Here is a 21,570-nt window from a genome sequence, read left to right as displayed (position 1 = left end):
CTTCTGGTCTGGGGTTCACCTTTTGAGAAGCTGTTATAGGTTGAATTGTGTCCCCTTGAAAAGCTAGGTTGAAATCCTAACCCTAACCCCTTTTACCTCAAAATGTGACCTTATTTGGAAATTGGGTCATTGCACATGTGATTAGTTAAAATGAGGTCATACTGGAGTAAGATGGGCCCCTAATCCCACCTGACAGGATTCCTTATAAGAAAGCCATGTGAAGACAGAGACACATGGAGAGTACCATGCAAAGCTGGAGGCTCGGAGTGATGCATCTCTGAACTACTAGGAGAGAGGCTTGGAACAGAGTCTCCCTCAGAGCCCTCAGGAGGAACCAAGACCACCAACACCTTGATTTTGGGCTTCTGGCCTCTAGCACTATGAATCAATAAATTTCCGTTGATTCTAGCTACCTGATGTGGTACTGTGTTACAGCAGCTCTAGCAAACTAATACAGAAGCACTAGTTGAATTAAAAACTATAATTCTTAAACTGGGATCACAGGTTAATCTACTATTCTCTAAGCTAGTTAAAACCAAAATAAAACACCTAATCCAGCGGGCAACTGAGAAATGATGTGACGTGTGAATCTTACTCCCTGCCAAAGGCCTGGGCAGAGAGTAGAGAGGGGCAGGTGATTCTGAGTCTGACTTAAGGCAGGAGTGGACAACACCCCATCCTGGCCCGCTTCAGAATAGTCACCTTAGTAGCTATGAGTCACCTATCTGAAAGCAGTTACCCTGTTAAGATTTAACATAAAAATCCTAGAATTGCTATGTACATATTGGCACAGTGGATTGTTCCAAAGAAATCAAGCCAGTTCTGGTTCTCCAATTCTAAATTTTTACCTTTATTAGTTCTTGAAATTTAAAATCGATCTTTAATGGAAACTTTCTATCTAGCATGCATGTGTTCTCTCTCTCCCCACCCCCCTTTCTCTCTTTCTCTCTCGTTTACTTAGTGAAATATGCTACGGTTGTGCCCAAGTGCAGGGCACAGAATGAATAATGCATTCTATTTTTTATTTAATTTAAAAAGGTAAATTTTATTTTTGTATCGTGTTAAAAAAAAAACACAACATAAAATTGACCATCGACCATTTTTAAGTGTACAATACAGTAGTGTTAGTTATATACACCTCGTTGTGCAATGGACCTTCAGAACTTTTTCATCTTGCAAAACCGAAATTCTATACCTATGGAACAACAATGCCTCTCTTTAGCTCTCTTTTCGACTTTGGCTAAGTTAATAATTTCTGGGATTCAGTTTGTTCCTGGCAAACAACTACCAAGCTGTATTCAAACATTTATGCAATAGTAGACCACTTTATGCAGGATCATTAAGTTGGCTCACTCTCTTTTTCATAACCAAACTGAGATGCAAACTCATAAGAATATGAATATGAATTTCTTCATTGTCTGTCAGCACAGTGTCTGTATGTGGATGAATTCATGCCGCACTGTCAGCAAATCCAGAATTACAAGAGCCTTTCCAGAAGCAAATGCAGTGATTGAAGGGATGGTTTCAAGCTACCTTAAAAGTGACAGAATTGTCCTAATTAAGCTGAATGCAGTCATAGGGACCTAAATTATGCTGGTAAATGTGCATCTGATGTGAGAGGCCTTTCAGCAACCTCCCCCACCCTCACCCCACACACCTTCTCTGCTCTTCTCCTGGTCCTTGCAAGGCTCAAAAGCACACTCAGATTTCTTAAATGGTTTTTGGTTTGATGGTTCGATTTTGTTGGGTTTTTTTTTTTTTCTGCTACATTTGTTCTCTCTTCTCTGAGCTCAAGCCAGCTCTTTTGACTTTTTGAACTTTTGTTTTTATTCACAAAGGTAATTTCGAGAACTGTTCTGGGTTACACTTTTGGCATCGGGCTCCGCAGATGGCTACGATTAGGCAAGAACAGAGATCTGAAGTGCCTTTGGCAACGATCTCAACCTTTCACAACAGAATTAAATCACGTAAAATAGGTGATTTTCCATCCAGGCGTTCTCTTGAGAAATAAAACCCTGTACATGCGTCTTCCCCAACACTCTTAACTTCTTACTAGTTCAGTTAAAAAGTGTTTGCATAATGTTTATTAAATGAGTATTTTTACTCCCTTAAAGTGGATTATTTGATTTCCGGATGATTTTAGAAAAATTGAGACAATGGAAATCATAAAAACAAACTACATGTGCTATCTGAGCTCATAGATCTGTAGTTTTTATCATATATTTTGTAATTTTAATATCTGGCTTGATGTTCTCTGTGCTGTATACCTGAATTACAGATAGAAGGTATTTGGAATCTTGCTTATCTCCAAGAAAGACCTATAATCATTAAAGTATGGTAAATTGGGGTAACATTACTCCCCACCAGCCAGCCTTAGGGACTTTCATAGCTCTAGTCCTGGCTATTCTTAGACCCCTCCCCAGGAACCACAGACTCGACCTTATGATTCTCAGGGGTAGTTGAAATCCCTGAGAACTGTTCACACTTCCTCTTGGAAACTCACAGTCATGTCACAAATCTTATTCTTCCTGTCTAGGTCAACCACTCTCCTAACCAGCGCTTAGAGCAGATGTCACAGAAGAGAACTCTGTGGAACTGTGGCTTCAGTTGACCCATCAGACATTCTGGTTTCCCCTGTTCTCTCTTTGCTGGCCCCAGTTTCTTCTCTGCGTGGCAGAAGCTGTCCGGGTCACAGGCTCCCTGCCTCACTCGGCTACCTTTCCACGCCCAGAGCTCAGCTCTCTCCCAGGCCAAGGGCTGCGAGTTTGGTGACCCAGGCTCAACCCAAACCTCCTACCTGGCTTTCCTCCATGCTGGTCATATGGCACCCACATCTAGGCACTGCTGCACCCAGAATTCTGGAATGGTCGTTGGGGTCAGCTTTGGAGACAGGAAGCTGGGAAGATTTCACTTCCAGCTGGTGTTACAGAAGAGAGATCAGACCAAGGTCATGGGTGGGATTTTTTTACTAGGCCAGTGTTTAGGAAAGGTCAGGAACATGTCTTCCAACCATCTTTGAGCCCCTCGGAGCCTCCCTTCTGCCTCATGTCATTGCAAAATATTGTTTAAAAAGCAAATGGATGGAATACTTCCAAAAACAACCTCATATTGCTTTTTTTCTCATTTGTATTTCCAAATAACTGAATATTACCTCACCTTCTTAGATTTAACCACTTTTTTTGTATGTGTATAAGTTGTTTTCAGTATGGCCAAAGTTACTGTAATACAGATGAGGAGCCTCAAGCTCTAGTGGGACAGTAGTAAGTATTTGTTTGTCCCATTCTGAAATATGAGTTTCATTTCTAGTCTAGAAGCGAACACAGTTACTAGGCATGGCTACCATGCGATGCGAATGCTGCTCTATTGATGAAATTAGATATAAGTGATGCATGGATGGGCTAAAGGATCTGGTATTCCTTAGATGACAGAGTATCCGTACCTTTTTCCCCTGATATATTGATAGAAAATCAAGTAGAATTGATTGTTTCAGAAGCATAGGGTAAAATGTTCACTTCTTTTAAGGCCCTTTAGTTTGGTGTGGATCTTCACAAACTGCCTTGAGAGAGAGGATGCAGATAAAGGACAAGAGAGGCTTTCCTTGGACAAGAAAGGGGAGCTGCACTTCATTTCATTCTTCAGGTCGGCACAGTGGGGCCTCTCTCTTACATTGTCTTGTTTAATCCTTTGGTACAACTGCAGGAAGGTGCCTATTCGCCCCCAAAGAAACATACTGAGGAGGCAAATATGCACGTGCAGCTGTAACTAGAGCCCTCACAAAGCCATTCTGCCTCCCAGACTTCATTCCCACAGGGACACTAGGACGTTTTTGCCCCCTCCCAGTGTCATGGAAAGGCTAAGGAGTGAAGAACAACATGGCTGCCAGAGGAATAGTGCCGGAGAGAGAAACGGAAAGGTCCTCAAAGCCCAGGCTGGCTTTCAGGAACTGCTGAGTTGGAAACTGAGGACAAATGTGGCTCAAGAACCACTGCATGAAAAGCACCACCTAAGAGGTTAAAGGTCAAGATGACTGGCCACCTTAGATGAGGAGGGGAGTGAGCAGGTCAGGCTGGGAATGTCCTCCCTACTCCAAGGTGGTCTTTTTTATTTATCTCGTCTCTTCTGTCCCCTGGAAAAGTTCACAGCTTAAAAAAAGATGGACAACGGGACTTGTAGGCTAAGTCCTATGTGGGCTTAGCAGAATTTTAGGATTCAAACAAAAATATTTCCTCCCCAAGAAGCTACTGTCTGAGAATTAAAATCTCTCACCCTTATATCTGGGTAGAATAGTTTTCCAAACCTGGAGGCTGGGGACAATATCACCCTCCTACAATTGTACCCAAGGATTAACGGAAATAATGTAAGAGTGCCTGTGTTTCTGAAAACATGCTAAGTGAAAGAAGCCAGTCTCAAAAGACCACATATCATACAATTCGATTTATATAAAACGTCCAGAATCTGTAGGCAGAAAGATTAGTAGTCACGTAGGGCAGGCAGGATAGTGGTGGTGGGGAATAGGGAGTGACTATCAGTGGGCATGAGGCTTCCTTGGGGGCTAATGAAAATGTTCCCAATTTAGATTGTGGTGATAGTTGCACAACTCTGTGAATATACTAAAAGCTGTTGAATTCTGAACTTTAAAAAGAGTCAATTATATGGTATGTGAGTTATATCTTAGTAAAGCTTTAGAAAACATCTCTGATGACTCCCTCTTGCCCACGGAATGAGGCCCACGATCCGTAGAATTGTGTAGGATCTTGGAATTTATGTCCAGCCCCTTCCTTACATCCAACCACTTCCCCTTCACCTCTTTCATCTCTGCCCCTGATGTTCAACCCACAGAGAATCTCTCTCCTTTACCAGATTGTGCTATGTTCTTAGGCACCCACACCCTGTCTGACAGGCCGTGTCTACCTAGAGAATTCCTACTCATCTGTCCAAGCCCAGCTCACACAGACTTAACTGCTGTCTTATGTGTGTTTTCATCACCTTTTAGAAGTGTGGTTCGTATAGCACTTATCATACTACATTTTAAATGTGTATCTTTCTCCCGTAATGGACTATGAGCTTTCCAGGGGATATGCCATCATTTTACTCATTTCTCTTTCTATCTCAAACATCCAGAAGAGGGCATGAGTACTACCAGCACACACACAGTCAGTGCCCCAAAAGAGTGGTTCAAGTTGAATTCAGCCAAGGGGACTGTGGGAGATCTTGACGAGCAGTGATGGGCCTTTCTGGAGTCAGGACGGTGGGGATGTAAATAGGAAACGAAACCAAAAGTTCTGCTTCATGACCTGCTGAAAGTAGCCCTCTATCCTGACAACAGAGCAGGTTGCCACCTTAGCTAATTTCTACTTTGGGCCTGAAAGGGTTGAGACATTGGACCATAAGTTTAAGTTGGGTGCATAGAATGAGGGAAAGAGTAAGATAGGAAGAGAGCTGATGGGATTCCGAGGGACAGGAGTTGAGAACCTACAATAATACATGCCTGACATTATGATGCTAAACGCCAATGACAATCAGGGGTAGGAGGCTAAAATTAAAGCTGCTGATTGTCATTGGCGTCTAGTATAATTATCTCATCACATGGCAGGTACTCAGTAAATATTTATGCAAAAGGAGAAAGGAAAGAAAGAAGATGAGCTCTTCAGACAATCAAGTCACTTTCATCCATTATAGCTTTCTGCATAGAGCCAACCCTGCTCAAACCCTGGCATGGCCCCAAGCTGACTGTGTTGTTGAAAAAAAGATGCAGACTCTTCTCCATCTTTCTTAGAGGCCTCTGGTGGGGGTGGCTCTTTGCTCTTAGCCTTCTCTTCCATCACGGCAAGGTTTTAGGGTTTCTTCCCTCTCCCTTTCCCTTCACCGAGGTGGTCTGTAGGAGATACTCACTTCCATGTCCCTTCTCTGCCCTATTCTGTGTCTTCTGCCAGTGGCCAAAACAGGAAACTAAAGTGATCTGAGAGCCTCACCACCTGCTGAGTGAATGTCAACTCTCTCACCTTTTCTATCTCTTCCTCCTCTAACCCTCTTCCTTCTCAATCCATACCGAACTCACGGGAAGGACCACTCTGCTCTATGCCTCTTAAATCACAGCTTTCCACATCGCAGGGGTTGCTAAAGAATGGACAAAACCATCCTTCAGGTTGGCTGGTGCCCCTACCTGATGGCCCAGGGGTCTTTCATCTGGGATTTCCAGGTCCTTAACAACAACCAACAGCCTTCATCTGAGCTTTTTGGGCTGGACTGTCAGAGAGAATAAACTCGGTCAGGGGCAGAAGGGGTAGGTCCCTGTGCTTTCCTAGATAATAACCTTCTCTTGTTTTCAACTAGACGAGACAGATTTATTTTGAAATAAACCTGCATCTTTGGCTGTTCCAGCCTGGTTTACTTCCTTTGTTCTAGCACCAGTTATAATGACCCAGGCTGAAGTGATGTCTGGCTGCCCTGGCTTTTCCGTTTGCCCCACTTTTGATTGGCCTAATTATTTCCGTGGATCTCTAAAGCTTGGGCTGAAGCCATTAAAGTAAAAAGTGGTTCAGCATATGCTGTGGTCAGTTTTGCTGTTAGGTTTCTTATTTCTGTTTACATAGGACCTTCTTTTGTTCAAGAAATCTGCATGGATTGATTGTAAAGTGGAACTGCAGTTTATCTCTCAACCCCTTCTCTATCCACGGACACTCCCCCAGCCTGTTGCCTCTAGAGGTGCTTCTCATCTTTTTTGTCACATCATACCAGTGCACATCGCACATGATCATTTGTTCAGAGCAATGCAGAACAAGAATGAGGCTGTTCGTGGCTGGAGCTGACCACCTTCAAGGTCCAACCAGACACCTCTTGGCCCCATCCAGATACCTGAAGGTCGGAGCGCCTGTACCTCTGCACACCTGTACCCCATTTGTGGTAACTCAGTTGACTGGCTCAGCCATTGAACTCTGGGGCGCTATGTCTGGAAGGCCAAATGTGGCCTTTCTAGTGGGCTTCCTGCCTGAATCAGCCCAGCCCAGGATTCTTCCAATCCTGGGGGGCTACCTGTGCCCATCGGTCCTGCATTTCTGGGCCTCCTGAAACTTTTTTTTTTAGCTAAGAATACTTATTTATTTGGTCTATTAACACCAAGATTTGCAAAATCTTTACCATTGGTCCTGTGTGTAGCACCCTCACAGTCAGTGTGACATTTGCTGAATATTCTCCAGACTCCGCATCTCTCTTAAGATGTGGAGTCTGAGACTGTTTGCAGCCCTCAGGATGCTGACTGATGGGGGGCCCGCCTCTTGCTGCAGATTTTAAATCCACCCTGCATTCCTAGCACTGGTAGCTAAGGACCCACTCTGACCCTGAGTTCCCTTCCTGGCACGTTGGCGTCTGCTTTTTTTCACCTGAATTAGTATAATTTCTTCTGGGGTGGACACGTTTGACTCTACTCTCCCCTTCCTCTTCCTCACCACCCCCATTAGAACCGAGGCCTGAAGGGCGCCAGATCCGGGGCTTCTCATCACTCTCACGCAGAAACCCGAGGTTCTCCAGAGGTCCGTGCTGGGTTGCAACATGGCCCTTTCTCGCACGCTCTCACCTCTCTCCAAGGGCATCGTTTGGTCTCATGCAGTTATTTGGGAAGTACATTGAGCCACTGCCCTACAGAGGTTTTCGTTCTTGCTGTCGTACTTTTCTCCTATTTCCCTTCCGGAACTGATGGCCTCCATTGTTTTTGTTTCTGGGAGGTTTCTGGAAGCTTTAAACCGATTTTATCAGTTTGAAATATTTTTATGTTACTTCCTCTATCCATTTTTCTTTCCCATGTCCCCTTTCTCTCTATCCAATATGGAAACAAAAATGCAAATAGAGAATCAGAAAACGAGCAGGTGCTCAGTTGGGGGTGGGAGGGCTGTGGCTCACATTAGCTCACTGTAGGTGTGATGACCACCTACATAAGACATTCTGTAGACGCGACATGTCACCCCCCTGCCTGAGCGGCAGGCCTTGATCACCCCCAAAAAACAGCCAATTAAGGTTTTCTTCTGCAGAGAGAGCAGGCTCTAACAAACCATATCTCTAAACATACAGCATGTTTTCAGGAGTTGCAATCCTTTTGGTCTAGTCAATGGGTAGAGGACAAGTAGATTCTGTTCCCTGAAAGAAAAAGAAAGAAACAAAATTGGGACTTGTTGGCTTGTTTCATAAATGCCTCATTATATTCCACATAAATCTTCTTCAATTGAAAAAAAATGAGATTCTCTTTTTTTTTTAATTTTTTTTTAAATTTTTAAAAATTTTCTAGTTGATAATCATATCAGGGGATCACGCAGACTGGAGCGCAGTCATTTATATTGCTTTGTCCACAACTACTGCCACCTTCGTAACAGCTGAGTAATGTGGTCTGGTCCCGTGTCGTGCTGTGCTTGCTGGTATTGACAAATCTTGATGCATTTTCTGTTTACCAATCCAACACTCTCTTTCCATCTTGGATACCGAAAGTCACGATTCTGCTCTTTCGTTCTGAATGGAAGCAATTGCTTTAAAACCTTTGTTTTTCCACAGAAGACACATTTTAATCTAGTTTCACAGATTACTCAGTCCTTCATAGCAAAAGAAGATGAGATTTTTGAGGCAAGAGACCTTTTAGGGATCTCAACTTATTCCCAAATATGGGTGTTTTTTTACGAGACTGGAATCTTTCTGTTTTTTGCCACAGCTGGCAGAGCTAACAGATTTGATACCTTATGCACAAAAAGCATATAGACTAACTCTCTATTTATTTAATACCAGTTCATATTTTATTGCCAGTTGCAACAGTCTGTCCTCCTTGAATCATGGAGGCCCCATGTCCACCTGGATGCAAAAGAACTGAAATAAAATAGTTTGTGGAGATTGTGAGGATCAGGCAGAGCTGCCCAGATGGAATGGTTACATGGTGGCCCGGGCGGTGGGTTGGGAGAGAAGGTGCAACACGCGTTAGATTTTGTGAAAGTTTCTGGGCACTGAAGCAGAAAGATTTTTGATGTTTCCTGAGCAACTACTATATGCCATACTCTGCGCTAAGTGCTTTTTATTTCATCTCATTTAAAGAAGAAGTCATGAAAAATATCGGCCTCTTTAGAAAACTTGGCCTGAGGACCAAACCCACTGAGATAAGTAGGTAAAACCTTTCCCTATCTCTGGAAGGGAACTTGAGCAGCTGTATTTTTTTCTGAGTAATAATTGCCATTCACTGAGTACCTTTTATGTGCCAAGCATTGAGCTCATCACATTATAGATATCATGTCATTTAATCCTCACAAAAGCCTGAGGAGGTAGGCTTCTGAGCCCCGTTCTGGGGATCTATTGCTGCGAAACAAACCACTCCAAAGTTTAGTGACTGAAATGGCAACGGTCATTTGTTGTTGTCATGAATCTACAATGTGGGCAGTTCTCAACTATGCCGGCTCATCTCTGCCCCCTGAGGCACGAGCTAGGCGACTGCCTGGGGCCCTGGATCACATAGCTAGCACTCGGATAGGTCCCCAATGCTTTGCTCCTTCTAGATCCTGCGACACTCCTAACTTAGCCAGAGCACTTGACAGACAGTCCAGGTTTCTGTACCTTTTCCTGCCTTAACCGGACCTGTAGTGTCAGTGCCTACCATGGCTACAGAGGCCCAGTGAAGCAGATTCTAGAAATATTTCTAAATCACTTCACCTGTATTTGGAATTGACTTTAAGAGCAACCGTGGAAGAATCTTAGGCTTGAGAAGAAAAGACCCAGGGGTATGTGAGAACCATCTTCAGAGGGTGATTGTGTAGGTCACAGAGTGGCTTGTATTCTGTGACCTATGTTGTTCATGAATGAACAGGGCTTGACAAACTATAGCCAGTGGGCCTAAGGCTGCCGCCTGATTGTGCGTAGCCCTCAAAAAAAGAAATAGTTCTACATTTTTAAATGACTGAAGAAAAAAGCAAGACTATGCAACAGAGTCAAATAGTTGCAACAGAGACTGCAACTATATGGTCTACAAATCTTCTGGAAAAAGTTTGCTGACCTCTCTTCTAGAAGACAGACTCAGGACCTGTATGACTGGACCTGGATTTCAGGTATGCGCAAGAAGGAATTTTCCAGCTAGACTTGTCCACGAGTACGAACCGCAGCCCTCAGCTGAAGGTTGTGCAGGCAGGCGGCTGTGCCCAGGACACGGCAGGTCAGCGGTCCATGTGTAACAACTGGCTCTCTGGGCGAGAAAAGCCCTGATTTGTAATGTTTGTCTGTTTCTATGATGCAAATCCCACGATGGCCAATTTCCAGTCCTGATGTGATGTTACTAAAGGTGGAGCTGAGCGGAGATGCATGTAACCAACTAGCTCTATGACAGAGGTTCAGGGGATCAACAGTATGTAATGCTGCCCCCAGGTGGCTCTTAATCCCGGGACATGTCGCAATTTGGGGAGGAACAATAGTGCTGGTAAAAATAAAAATCTTTAAAATTCCATTTGCCTCTCTGGGCTCACAGGCAGCCATCACTAACACCTGTAAGTGCAGAAAGATTAAATACCTTGCCCTGGACCTCAGAGCTGCTAGCTTCCACCTGCTATTTTATTGTCTTCACATTTGGTTTAGAAAATCTTGATTTCTACAAAGATTGGTGAGTTTGACTGTATCCAAGTTTAGAAGTTCTGTTTCACAAAATATCACCCTTAGCAAAGTTAAAAGGCAGATGACAGTTTGCAAAACAACATTTGGAATACTTAAGATATCAAGGTTGGGTATCGAGAGGATGTAAGGAACACCTATCAATCGATTAAAATTAAAGATAATGACAAGTCCAATAGGAAAGTGGGCAAAGGGTATGAGCAGACAGTTTAAACCCACTCATATACAAATGGCTCATAAGCCTATGAAAGAGTATTAATTAGTCTCACTACCAAGCAGGGAAATGTAGGATAAAACAATGACTCATTTATTTCACCCATTGAATTGGGCCAAAGTAATAATACCAAGCAAGAAGCCGTGGTGATGCAGCACGTTCCTCAAATATATAAAAACCAACATAACCTATCGCCCCAAAATTCCAAATGGGACTATATTTCCTTGGGCCAAGAAGAACTCTCACACCTCCAGAGGAGGCAGGTACATGTAAATGGTTAGATAAACTCTGTTGCAGACAGACATCCAGAGGAACATCAGGCAGCGTGAAAAGGAAGACACAGGAGCTCTCTCCCAGCGGGCGTTGCTGGGGTGAGAGCAAATTGCAGAATAGCGCATATAGTCTGACACCATTTCTGTTCTTAAAATGTAGCCAAATTGGTGCTGTGTAGTTCACAAGACATGCATAGAAAGTTCTGGAGGACTATACACCATATTCATAATAGTGTGTATTTTGGGGGAGATCGGGAGGAAGAGAGCCAGGATTGGTAAGGAGGGGACCTCGTCAGAAGGGACTTTAGTTTTATATATGGATGTTTTCATTTTCCTTAAAGAAAATGTATTTAATGTATTGTGTAATATTTGTAAGAGACCAAATTAAAGTTCATTTCTCCCCAAATAGAACAGCTTCCATAAGGATGTGTGCCACCACCCTGGGTAAGCCCAGGTCTTCTAGGTTGGCTGATGGGGGGCCACATGGTGGGGAAGGGCCTCTGGATGTGCTGGTCGTTTTGGCCTATGAGGTTGAACTCCCCTCGAGGACACTCTTTTATCACCTCTGTCACCTCCATGTAGGCCTCAGTGTTCCCTTAACACTCACCCAAGCAAGAAACCTCTTTTGTCCTTAATTTTCTGTTATACAATTGAGACTGGACAAAAACGTGTTAAATATATATTTATTTAACAAGAGGGAACTAGAGTCACATTGAATAGGTGGTGCTGGGTGGGGGTTGCCAGCACTGCCTTCTGCTCAGCCCCAGCTCTCCTCCTCCGACAAGGTGCCCTTTCTCCCATCACACCTGGCTGCTCTTAAGTATATCTAGATGCCTCTATGTCCAGACCCAAGGAAAGATTCAGAGAGAGGTGTTCTCTCTCCTACGGAGCCAAGGCCCACCTTCCAACTTACTTATTTCATGTCTAAATACCCACCTCTTCCCCAGATTTTTGGCCCCAGGAATGTCCACCCGTTTCAGAAAAACCCTGCTGTGTGACCATAAGCGTGTGTGGCCTTATTCCATTGTTAGCATGACAGCCACATGAGAACCTCACACCATTAGCTAGCATCTGGACATGAGATAAACACAGAGAGTACCTTCAAGAGTTGTTCTCACTCCACTTTTGGCTAAGAGTAGTTAAAGCCAGATTGGCTGCATGGAATATGGATATATTTACTGTGTGCCAGACACTCATATCCTAAGCCATATTATCCCCACTCATACCCCACCCCCCATAGTAATATTGAACAATATAATATCCCCATTCTATAGACAAAGAAACTGTGCCTCAGGAAGTAACTTATCTGAGGTCACAGAGCCCAGATTTGAAACCCGTAATGCCTGTCCCCAACATCTTTTAACCTTTGGGCAATATTTTCTTGGGGATTCCATTCTAGAATCCTTCGGAAGGCGCCTTCCTGCTTTTTTCTACAACTTCCTGGGTAAGATGAAAGATCACTTCTGCCATGAATTTTGAATGCTAAGGGTTCTCTTCCATGAGAATCCCCAGAATGCCTTTGAAGTTGAGGTGAAAACTGACAGAAAATTTATTTTCAGAGGTGGCTTGCATTTTGGACTCGAAGAAGGTGTGAAGATCATGAACTCCTTTGGTGGTATTTGTATGATTTGGGGACACCAGAGTATATATATAAGCAAAGAATGGTGTTTGCAAACCCACAATCCACTTTGGACCTTAAAGTCACGCCTATTTCACAAATGTGAAAAGGGTGTTAGGCATCTTTCCATCTTTCTCTTCCGATTCCCCAGCTTCATTTTTACATTCCACAATGTCCTCAGTAACCCAAGGAATTTAAATTAGAATGTGAGAGGTGAGAACGTAAAAACCCCAAGATTAAGAAAATAGACAGTTAACGCACGTAATAAGGACAATGAGGCACTGAATTTCAAGTTTTGGTTTATTTAGAGGCAGAGCCAAGAAGTTGTGGGTACTTTCTTCCCCTCACACCTTTACATCACAGGATAGTTAGATTAAAAAAAAAAATCATCTCAGTGGGTTGGGGAAATTACTTCAGGACTGGAGCAGATATGCATTTCTCACCCACATTTTTCTGACCCGAATTTGAAAGTTTTTAATACCAGTTCATGAATGAACTCTTCCTTCATAGGAGAACCTGAAAGCAAGACTAACAGGAAAACAGTAGTGGATTCTAAATACCCTCCCTGTTCATTGCTTCCTCTCCTACCCAGATCGCCTTAGCCATCCTGTAACATTTTATTTGCAGCCTGTGAGCAGTTACTACCTATTATGGGTTGAATTCTGCCCCTCTCTCCCCCCTCGAAAAAAGATATGTTGAAGTCCTAACCCCCAGCCTCAGAACATGACCTTATTTGAAAATAAGGTCTTAGCAGATGTAATCAGTTTAAAATGAGGCCACTAGGGTGGGTCCTAATCCAGTCTGACTGGTGTCCTCATAAAAAGGGAAAATTGGCACAGACAGACATGCATACTTGCTTCCTGAATTGTTCCATGGGCCCCCAGATCACCAATCGCATGTACTGGCTCTGTGACACCCAATGGGGAAAACCAGCGCGACAGTGGACAATCACAGTGTTTGCCTTGAAACGGCTCCTCAAGTGTAGTGAGTGCGTAGCCAAGAATCTCTTGCCGTTTAGGTTATGACCAGACTTAGTCCAGAATCAAGTCCTGTTATGTCTTGTACAATTCCTAGCAAGAGTCAGGGACCCTGACTGTATTTTAATTTAGAAACCGGAATCCTGCGACAATTTCTCTTACATCACTCTGAAGGCCCATTTTGTTTTTTAAGCTGTAATGTGTCCTAATTACATTCCGTTACGGCGAGCTTTTAGGGGAGGCATTGGTGGGAGTGAAAAGCATGGGAGGAGAGAGAACCTTCATATTTTCCAGATCTCTTGGCGAAAACAGCCAGTGCTTATTAGCATTCATTTCACACAATTTCCATGATAATGCTATAATTTAAAACACTCTGACTCAAAGACCTAATAAAAGAGGTTAGACTTGCTTTTCTAAATTTACTGCACAGATTGCTCATCTCTCTCTCCATCAATCTTCCTTCTCTTAAACAAAATGTGAAATTTGGAACAAAGAGCGAAAGTGCCAAGGTTTGACTGATCTTCTTGTTAAAATTATTCTTTCGGCAACAACATCGTAGGCCTTGGAGTTCTGATTCTAAGCGTGTATGGGAAAGCGCTGATGTGAAAAAATCTTCAAGGCACTTTCTGCCTTCTGAGATTTGGGGGCTAAATGGGGGCGGGGGCAGTTGTAAATTATCAATTGGTACTTATGCTCCCAAACTGTGGCAGAAATCACTTATTTTCAATTGCTTTGATTTAATGACTAAAGATACTCTAAGTAGAAGTTTGTGGCTAAAACATCTGCCTTCTTGTTTTGGTGTGAGGGAGGATGGATATGCACTGCACGTAGGGCCCTTCCGGCAGCAGGTGACCCTCCTGATGTCTCGCTGAATGATTTGGTTCCTTGGACAGATGACGGTGTGGACCTCTTCACAAAGAGCATGAGACTGGAACAGAAGCTGCAAACAGGGTAGATGGAGACAACTAGATATGACCCTTGCCTCCTTTCTCTCGGTCTGATCAGCCACTGCCACTTTGCAGGCTAGTCTTTCTCTTGGGGGCTTCAAGATTGTTCTTGGTTGTCACTTCTGTAGAGTTGCTCAGACTGAACAGGGCATAGGGTGACCAGACCCAGAGAAAGGCAAACCTGATTGCTGTTGCCTGGGCCTCATAAACAGACCCAGTTCAAGATGGTGTCATCTGTTGCTATGTAACAGACTACTCCCAAGTTTAGAGAGGTGCAGGGTGGGTTCCCTTTGAAGTGGACTCTGACATGGAGAAAAGCATGCAGGATGTTTCTTAAGAACTGCCCGAGACTTGAAAAGGAGGGGAAGGAGCAAGAGTGGGCAGAAGAAGAAGTCGCACTGCCTTGCAGCTCAGCTCCAACGCCAGCTGGCCCAACAGCGAGTTCTGGAGCCAGAACGACCCTTGAGAGTTGCCCCAGTTTGAGCTGAGTTGACCCGGCCTTTATATCAGGAGTGGGTAAACTGTAGGCCGTGGGCCAAATCCAGGTTGCCACCTCTTTTTGTAAATAAGGTTTTATTGGAACATAGCCATACCCATTCATCTAAGGCTGCTTTCACCCTGCTTGGGCAGAGTTGAGTAGTTGTGATAGAAGCTGTATAGCCCACAAAATCTGAAATATTTCATATCTAACTATTTACTTAAGTTTGTTGTTCCTACACTGAGCAGCCATTGGCTATGGACTTCCTGGGAAAGGTCGTGACCTTGGGCAGCAGCTCTGCAGCAGAGGCAAGCCCTGGGGGGCCAAGGGCTGAGGGCTGGGGGTTGTGCTGACTCTACCCTCAGCAGTGGAGACAACAGGTCCTTCCTCCAAAGGAAACATGGACAGTGCTCACAGGGTCCACCACAGCAGCTCAGTAGTACAACTTTGTGGATCAGGAATTCTGGAAGGGCTCAGGTGGACATTCTGACCTTCCCGGCCTCAACCGGGCTAGAAGGTCCTCTTCCGAGATTCCTTCCTTGCTCAGTCAATACTCCTTGGCCTCTTCCTCTTAGTACAGGGCATCTCATCTTCAACATTTCTCTGCACTGCACGATGATTTTGGGATCATCGCATGTCTTATATGAATGAGGGAGGGCTTCAAAAGGCAGGACGTGGAAACCCCAGGCCCATGAAGACACACCGGAGCTGGCACAGTGTCACTCTGACACGTCTTATTGGTCAAAGTGGTAACAGGGCCTGCCTGGTTCAAAGGGTGGAGCCACAGATGGAAAGTCCTGGCACAGAAGAGCACACGGCAGGAGATGCTCTTACACCATTTATGGAAAATACAGAATCCCTCAATGGGCCTAGTAGCTGGCTCTCCCAGGTCACAGAGCTGTTGGTACACATCCCTTCCCAACTCCACAGTCACCATCATCACGTGGGTGGCTTAAAATGACCATCGTGGGAATATGACACCTCAGGAATAGATTTTGCCCCACCCCCAACCCCAGAGATCTCATTGTTAAACACAAACCAGCACACCACTGCTGCTATGGGCGGACCTCTGGTTTGAAGCCAGATTGAGAAGAAAGCAGTGTTTATTGAACGCCGAGGTGCTCGACAAGTCCTGGAAGCTCAGAACAACTCTATGGGGTGCGATCGTCTCTTATTTTGCAGAGGAGTGTTAGGTGCAGTGAGTTTGAGTAACTGGGCAGGATTTGAACCAGCGTCTCCTTACCCTCTGCCATCCTGCCTCACAGAACTTGGAGCCCTCAGGAGACTGAAATAGGCTACTCTTAATTGACCTGAAGGAAGCTTAGGTTAGACGTGAGGGAGGGAAAGCCGGCCAAAGAAGAGGAGCAAAGGCCTGGCCTGGGCTGGCCTGGGGCAGGTGTGGGGTTCCTAGGAAGGACTCCGGCCTCCTCACTGCACCACACTATTCGAGCGCTCTAAAATTCACCAAGCGGCAGCCAAACCCCAGCCGTTTCTCCTTGTCAAGAAACCAGCAGTCTGTGAGCGAGGGGGAATGGGCAAGCCTCTGAAGAAGGGCAGAGAGAGGAGAAGCCGGGGCGGGGCAGACGCCATCGCCACAGGAGGACCTCCCCCACCTCCCGGGAGTGCCCCCGTAAGGCCGCACCAATGGATTTGAGTGAGGAGAGGGAAGAAGCAGGGCAGGATGGGGACTTTCATGTGGAAGCCTGCCTTTGGGCAGGTAGCATGGCATTCTATAAGAAAGGCAATTTCTTTCCTTTATAATAGCACCAATTTCACTTACTGGGCCTCAGCCTTATGCCAGATCTGCCAAATCAGCTTGCTTTACATATATTTATTATCTTTAATCCTCAAATCCTGAAACTAATAGTTCCGTTATTCCTCTTTGATGAGGAAATGAGGCTCAGAGAGAAGGGATAACCTTCCGGCTACAGAATTAAGATTTGAGCCGGAAGTGCCAACTGTAGGCCATACCCACCCTGTGCAGCCCACCATTGCTTCAGTCACCCTAAGTGATGGCCGCCAGCGCCAGAGAGCAAAGAAGCAAACAGGTGATGGGACGTCTTTCTCAGCATTGGTTGGCTAACAATTTCCCATTCCTCCTCCTTTTTGTTCCTTAGAGTTTAAGGATCCCCTCTCCCTGTTTTGTTGGTTATTAAGAGGAATAAGAAGACAGAAAAGAGAAGAGGAGGGTTCATGGAGTTGAGTGGGGAGCCAGTGTGGGGTGCATGCGCTGTGGAGAGGAGAGGGCCGCCAGTCTGGGAGGGTGCAGGCAGGAAGACCACTCCCCGGGGAGCGTCACTAACTACAGGTCTCTGCCAGCCTGGCCTTCCTGGCTGGCTCAGGCTCTGTGGCACATCATCGCAGATCTGCTCTAACCTTCTGCTCAGGTCCCAGGGGTGGAGCAGTCACCTTGCCCTCTGGATCAACATCGCAAAGTTAAATATCAGAGCGGGACCTTGCAGCAGGAGCATGTAATTAATAAGGACTTTGACAAGGGTCCTCACTTTTTAGTGCGCTAAGAGTCACCTGGGATGCTTGTTAAAAATGCTGCGGTTTCCTGATCCTCACTCTTAGAAACTCATAGGCAGCAGTTCAGTGAGGCCCAGAATCTGCATTGTTTAAACACCCCAAGCAATACTGATGCCAGTGGACAGACCTTGGACCAGGCTAAGGAAGACACCGACTTGGAGGGTAAAGGGGCAGAATCTGAAACTTTTCTTTAAGAAAACGGCTTTTTTGCCATTATTGTATAATCTCATGAACACCAGTTTTCTTATTCTGGATGTAGATGTGGTAGGTATAATGTTTGTGGAGCTGTCTTGCCGAAAGAAAGATAATGAACACAGCAGTTATGTGCATAATTGCAGTTAATTATTATGTTGCGAATGTATGGTTAAAAGATAAACGTTAACTTATAAAAACTCTTATTAAAAGTTCCCTGTTATTTGCCATTAATCACTACCGTGGATTTTTTAGGAGAATTTGTTCATTTATCCACTTGATAAAAAAAGTTTTGAGTTCTTGGTCTGTAGCTGGCACTGTGCAAGGAGGTGGGGGACAGCGGGGGGCCAGTGGCTGGGAGCTGACCTCTGCCCTTCAGGGACTTTCACTCTGTCCAGGGAGATTGATTAAATAAATCCCCAGCAAGCATGTGCATTTCAGTTTTGTGTAAGTTTATTCTTATTATTTAAGGTATTTGTTAAATGCATTGCTAAATATGATTTTTATAAATATATAGGGATTTGCATATAAACAAATACAAAAGAAAAAAATCCTTCTCAGGCTATATATTGTAATTCGAGGGTTTAAAATTGATTAACTTATAGATTATGAACTTCCCAGGTGCTCTCTGATCAAGCTTGGAAGGCATATTATATAAATTCTATACAAAGCTGGCTTATAGTTTTGTTTCTTAGTGAGTCAAGACTTCATCTCTAAATATGTTTAATTAAAATGCTTTAAGGATACATTGATTTCTTTTTTTTCTCATCATGTCTCTGCTCTCTCCCCTCATTTGTGAACATAACTCCATTAGGAAAATGGTACCCAAGTGTTTTCAAGTGATGAGAAGCTCGGAGAATTCTGATTGTATGCGTAGAGGTTTCAGCATGTCCTTATGCCATTCTCTTGCCTGAAATTTGAGTGCACCAATAGTCTATGAGAGAACAAATCGATGTGAAACAGGATTGTCATCGATAACTTTTGCTTCTTGGTTTTCAGCGTTGCAGGGGGCGAGCTGTTCGACTTCTTAGCTGAAAAGGAATCTTTGACCGAAGAGGAAGCAACTGAATTTCTCAAACAAATTCTTAATGGTGTTTACTACCTGCACTCCCTTCAGATTGCCCACTTTGATCTTAAGGTATGCTGCTGAGTGTTAACCAGATAGAAGCTTATGGAAACCACAGCATCGGTTGTTTGTGTGCTAAGAAAAATTGAGGCATCTGAAAGAGATAATGTGTGTTTTCCCATATGGGTTTAACAAATGGAGTTGTCAATATAAATCAGCAAGTGTACAATGCATGCCTTCTGCAGAGATTCTCAACCTTTTTGTGGGATGGAGGCTTAAAACTAATGATTGCATTCGAGAATCCCTGGGGAAGAATCAAGGGGTCTTACCAGCCAGATCTTTAGGCAAGGGAACTGCTGTTGGTAATGGTACATTTTCATCCTGGAATGGCCACTGGCTGCCCGGTTTCCATCCCCTTATGGCCGCAAGGCATATAAGATAGAAGGTGCCTTGGTCTCTACTCTCCCTCTTGATGCAAAGGCTTTTGGGCCTGAATCTGTCACCAGCAATCAATCAAGCCAAACTCTGAGACTAGCTAAGTAAGGTCATGCCTGGCTGGAGCCAGGGCATTTATGGGAGATAAAAAGGCATGTTAAACTCCCAAACATCACAGAGGTTATGGTCTCTTTAGGAAGAGAAGACACCCATGAGCAATAGGAAGTGACAATGTTAAGATTTAAGGTACAATCCAAGGCAGTGAAATACTGTCACAAAGCAGTGTGTGATAGATTGCCAAGTGAATGGTTCCAGTCATTGGAGCTAGAACAAGACATCAGAGGAAGGATGATTTCCTCCATACTTGTTATAGCTGAGCTGACAAGACCCCGTCCGGATTCCCCCAACACTCAAATACACACGCCAAAGACTGCTGCTGCAAACACCCGCCGCTCCCAACACCCGCCGCTGCCTGACGTCTGGTTTCTCGCCTGGCAGCTGGAAATGCCAAAGAGTAAATGCTCACAGAAGCAGCACTTAGCCGTGGAGGACGGGGAGACGGTGGATAAACATGCTAACTCCCTCGTGCTTTAGTTGGGAAACTCTGAGTGCCCCTCTTTCTCCCCAAGTTCCCCCAAGGGATTACGCTCCAGTCGCCCCACCTTGATGAGACACCTTGTATCACCTTCCTTTCTTCCATTTCCTCCTCCCCATTCCTCTACCAAGTGTTCCCTGGGGCCTCCTCCTACACAAGCCACTTGAACCTAAATCCCTGTCACAGGTCTACTCCTGGGAGAATCTAAATCAAGACATGTATTTTTCCTGGTGTTCTCTTGCAAGTACCCTTTATGCCTATTTTTCGTTTGTTTTTTCAGGAGAGAGGAAGAATTATTCTGCCACCTTGTCCTCAGCATAACATATCATACATAGCTGCTATTTTAGTGTGTGTGATAAAATAAACGTAACGTAAAATGTATCATTCTAACCATTTTTAAGTATGCAGTTCAGTGGCATTCGGTACATTCACACTGCTGTGCAACCATCGCCACCATCCATTTCTAGAACTTATTGATCTTCCCAAACTGAAACTATGTGTCCATCAAACAATAACTCCCAATCCCTTCCCACCACCACCCCCCAGCATCTGGCAGCCACCATTCTACTTACTGTCTCCATGAAGTTGCCCATTCCTAGTCATATAAGTGGAATCATAGAATATTTGTCCTTTTTGTCTGGTTTATTTCAGTTAGCATAATGTCTTCAAGTTTCATCCATGCTGTAGCATGTATCAGAATTTATTTCCTTCCTATGGCTGAATAATAATTCGTTATATGTATAGACCACATTTTGTTTATACATTCCTCTGTTGATGAGCACTGGGATTTTTCCACCATTTGGTTATTATAAATAATGCTGCTATGAACATTGCTGTACCATTTTCTTTTTTTTAAGCCCGAAAACATAATGCTTTTGGATAGAAATGTCCCCAAACCTCGGATCAAGATCATCGACTTTGGATTGGCCCATAAAATTGACTTTGGAAATGAATTCAAAAACATATTTGGGACGCCAGAGTTTGTTGGTAAGTTTCTTTGCTCTTGTGGGCATTTATTTCTCATGAACATTATGATGGCAACATTTCCCCTGCTGTAGCAGCATTTTCCTGGTACATGTTTCTGGTTTATACATGAAGATAATATCTCTTCTTTCCAAAACTTAATGTAGATTTATTTCCTCTTAGCTCCTGAGATAGTCAACTATGAACCACTTGGTCTTGAGGCAGATATGTGGTAAGTCACGAACCCTTGATGTTGTCATCTTTCTGATTTATTTTATTATTCTTCTGACGTGTTTTTGTTTCCGTTTTGTGTCTAGGAGTATTGGGGTAATAACGTATATTCTGTAAGTACCAAAATCCACAACTCATAGTCTTTCCCTTTTTCTTTGAGAGCCATATGTTTTATTAACCATTCTGTGTGTCATGTTGATCTCTTCAGCTTATGCATGCTTTTTATGTAAACATATTCATTTTACACCCCCAGAACACGTTTAGTTTATACTAATTAAACATTTTCTCCTAATTCGAAATGAGTCATCAGAAACTACAACATAGTCACTAGAAAAAAAGCATGTCTGTCTATCACTAGAAAAATAGGAAAAAGATTTTTTTTAACTATTAGATGCTGTTCCAAATAACTTTTTAAATGCATCTTTTGTATTAA

At 43.9% G+C, this 21,570-nt stretch overlaps 1 protein-coding gene across 4 annotated transcripts in view; it reads left to right on the top strand.

Annotated features, from left to right (window-relative positions):
- Nucleotides 1–21,570, top strand: part of LOC120612929 (death-associated protein kinase 1) — a 145,192-nt gene that overhangs the window by 90,926 nt on the left and 32,696 nt on the right. For 3 of the 4 annotated variants that reach the window (XM_039875613.1, XM_039875611.1, XM_039875612.1), the window contains exons 4-7: nucleotides 18,847–18,985; nucleotides 20,801–20,930; nucleotides 21,090–21,138; nucleotides 21,224–21,250. In XM_039875613.1, coding sequence (XP_039731547.1) covers nucleotides 18,847–18,985; nucleotides 20,801–20,930; nucleotides 21,090–21,138; nucleotides 21,224–21,250 — 345 coding nt within the window. The remainder of the gene's footprint in view (nucleotides 1–18,846; nucleotides 18,986–20,800; nucleotides 20,931–21,089; nucleotides 21,139–21,223; nucleotides 21,251–21,570) is intronic. The other variant, XM_039875614.1, reaches the window with a different exon arrangement.

This window comes from Pteropus medius, unplaced genomic scaffold (assembly GCF_902729225.1).
Source record: "Pteropus medius unplaced genomic scaffold, Ma_sr-lr_union100, whole genome shotgun sequence".
Classification (NCBI taxonomy): Eukaryota; Metazoa; Chordata; class Mammalia; order Chiroptera; family Pteropodidae; genus Pteropus; species Pteropus medius.
Note: the sequence above shows the minus strand (reverse complement) of the source record. Positions and strands in the feature narration are given on the sequence as shown.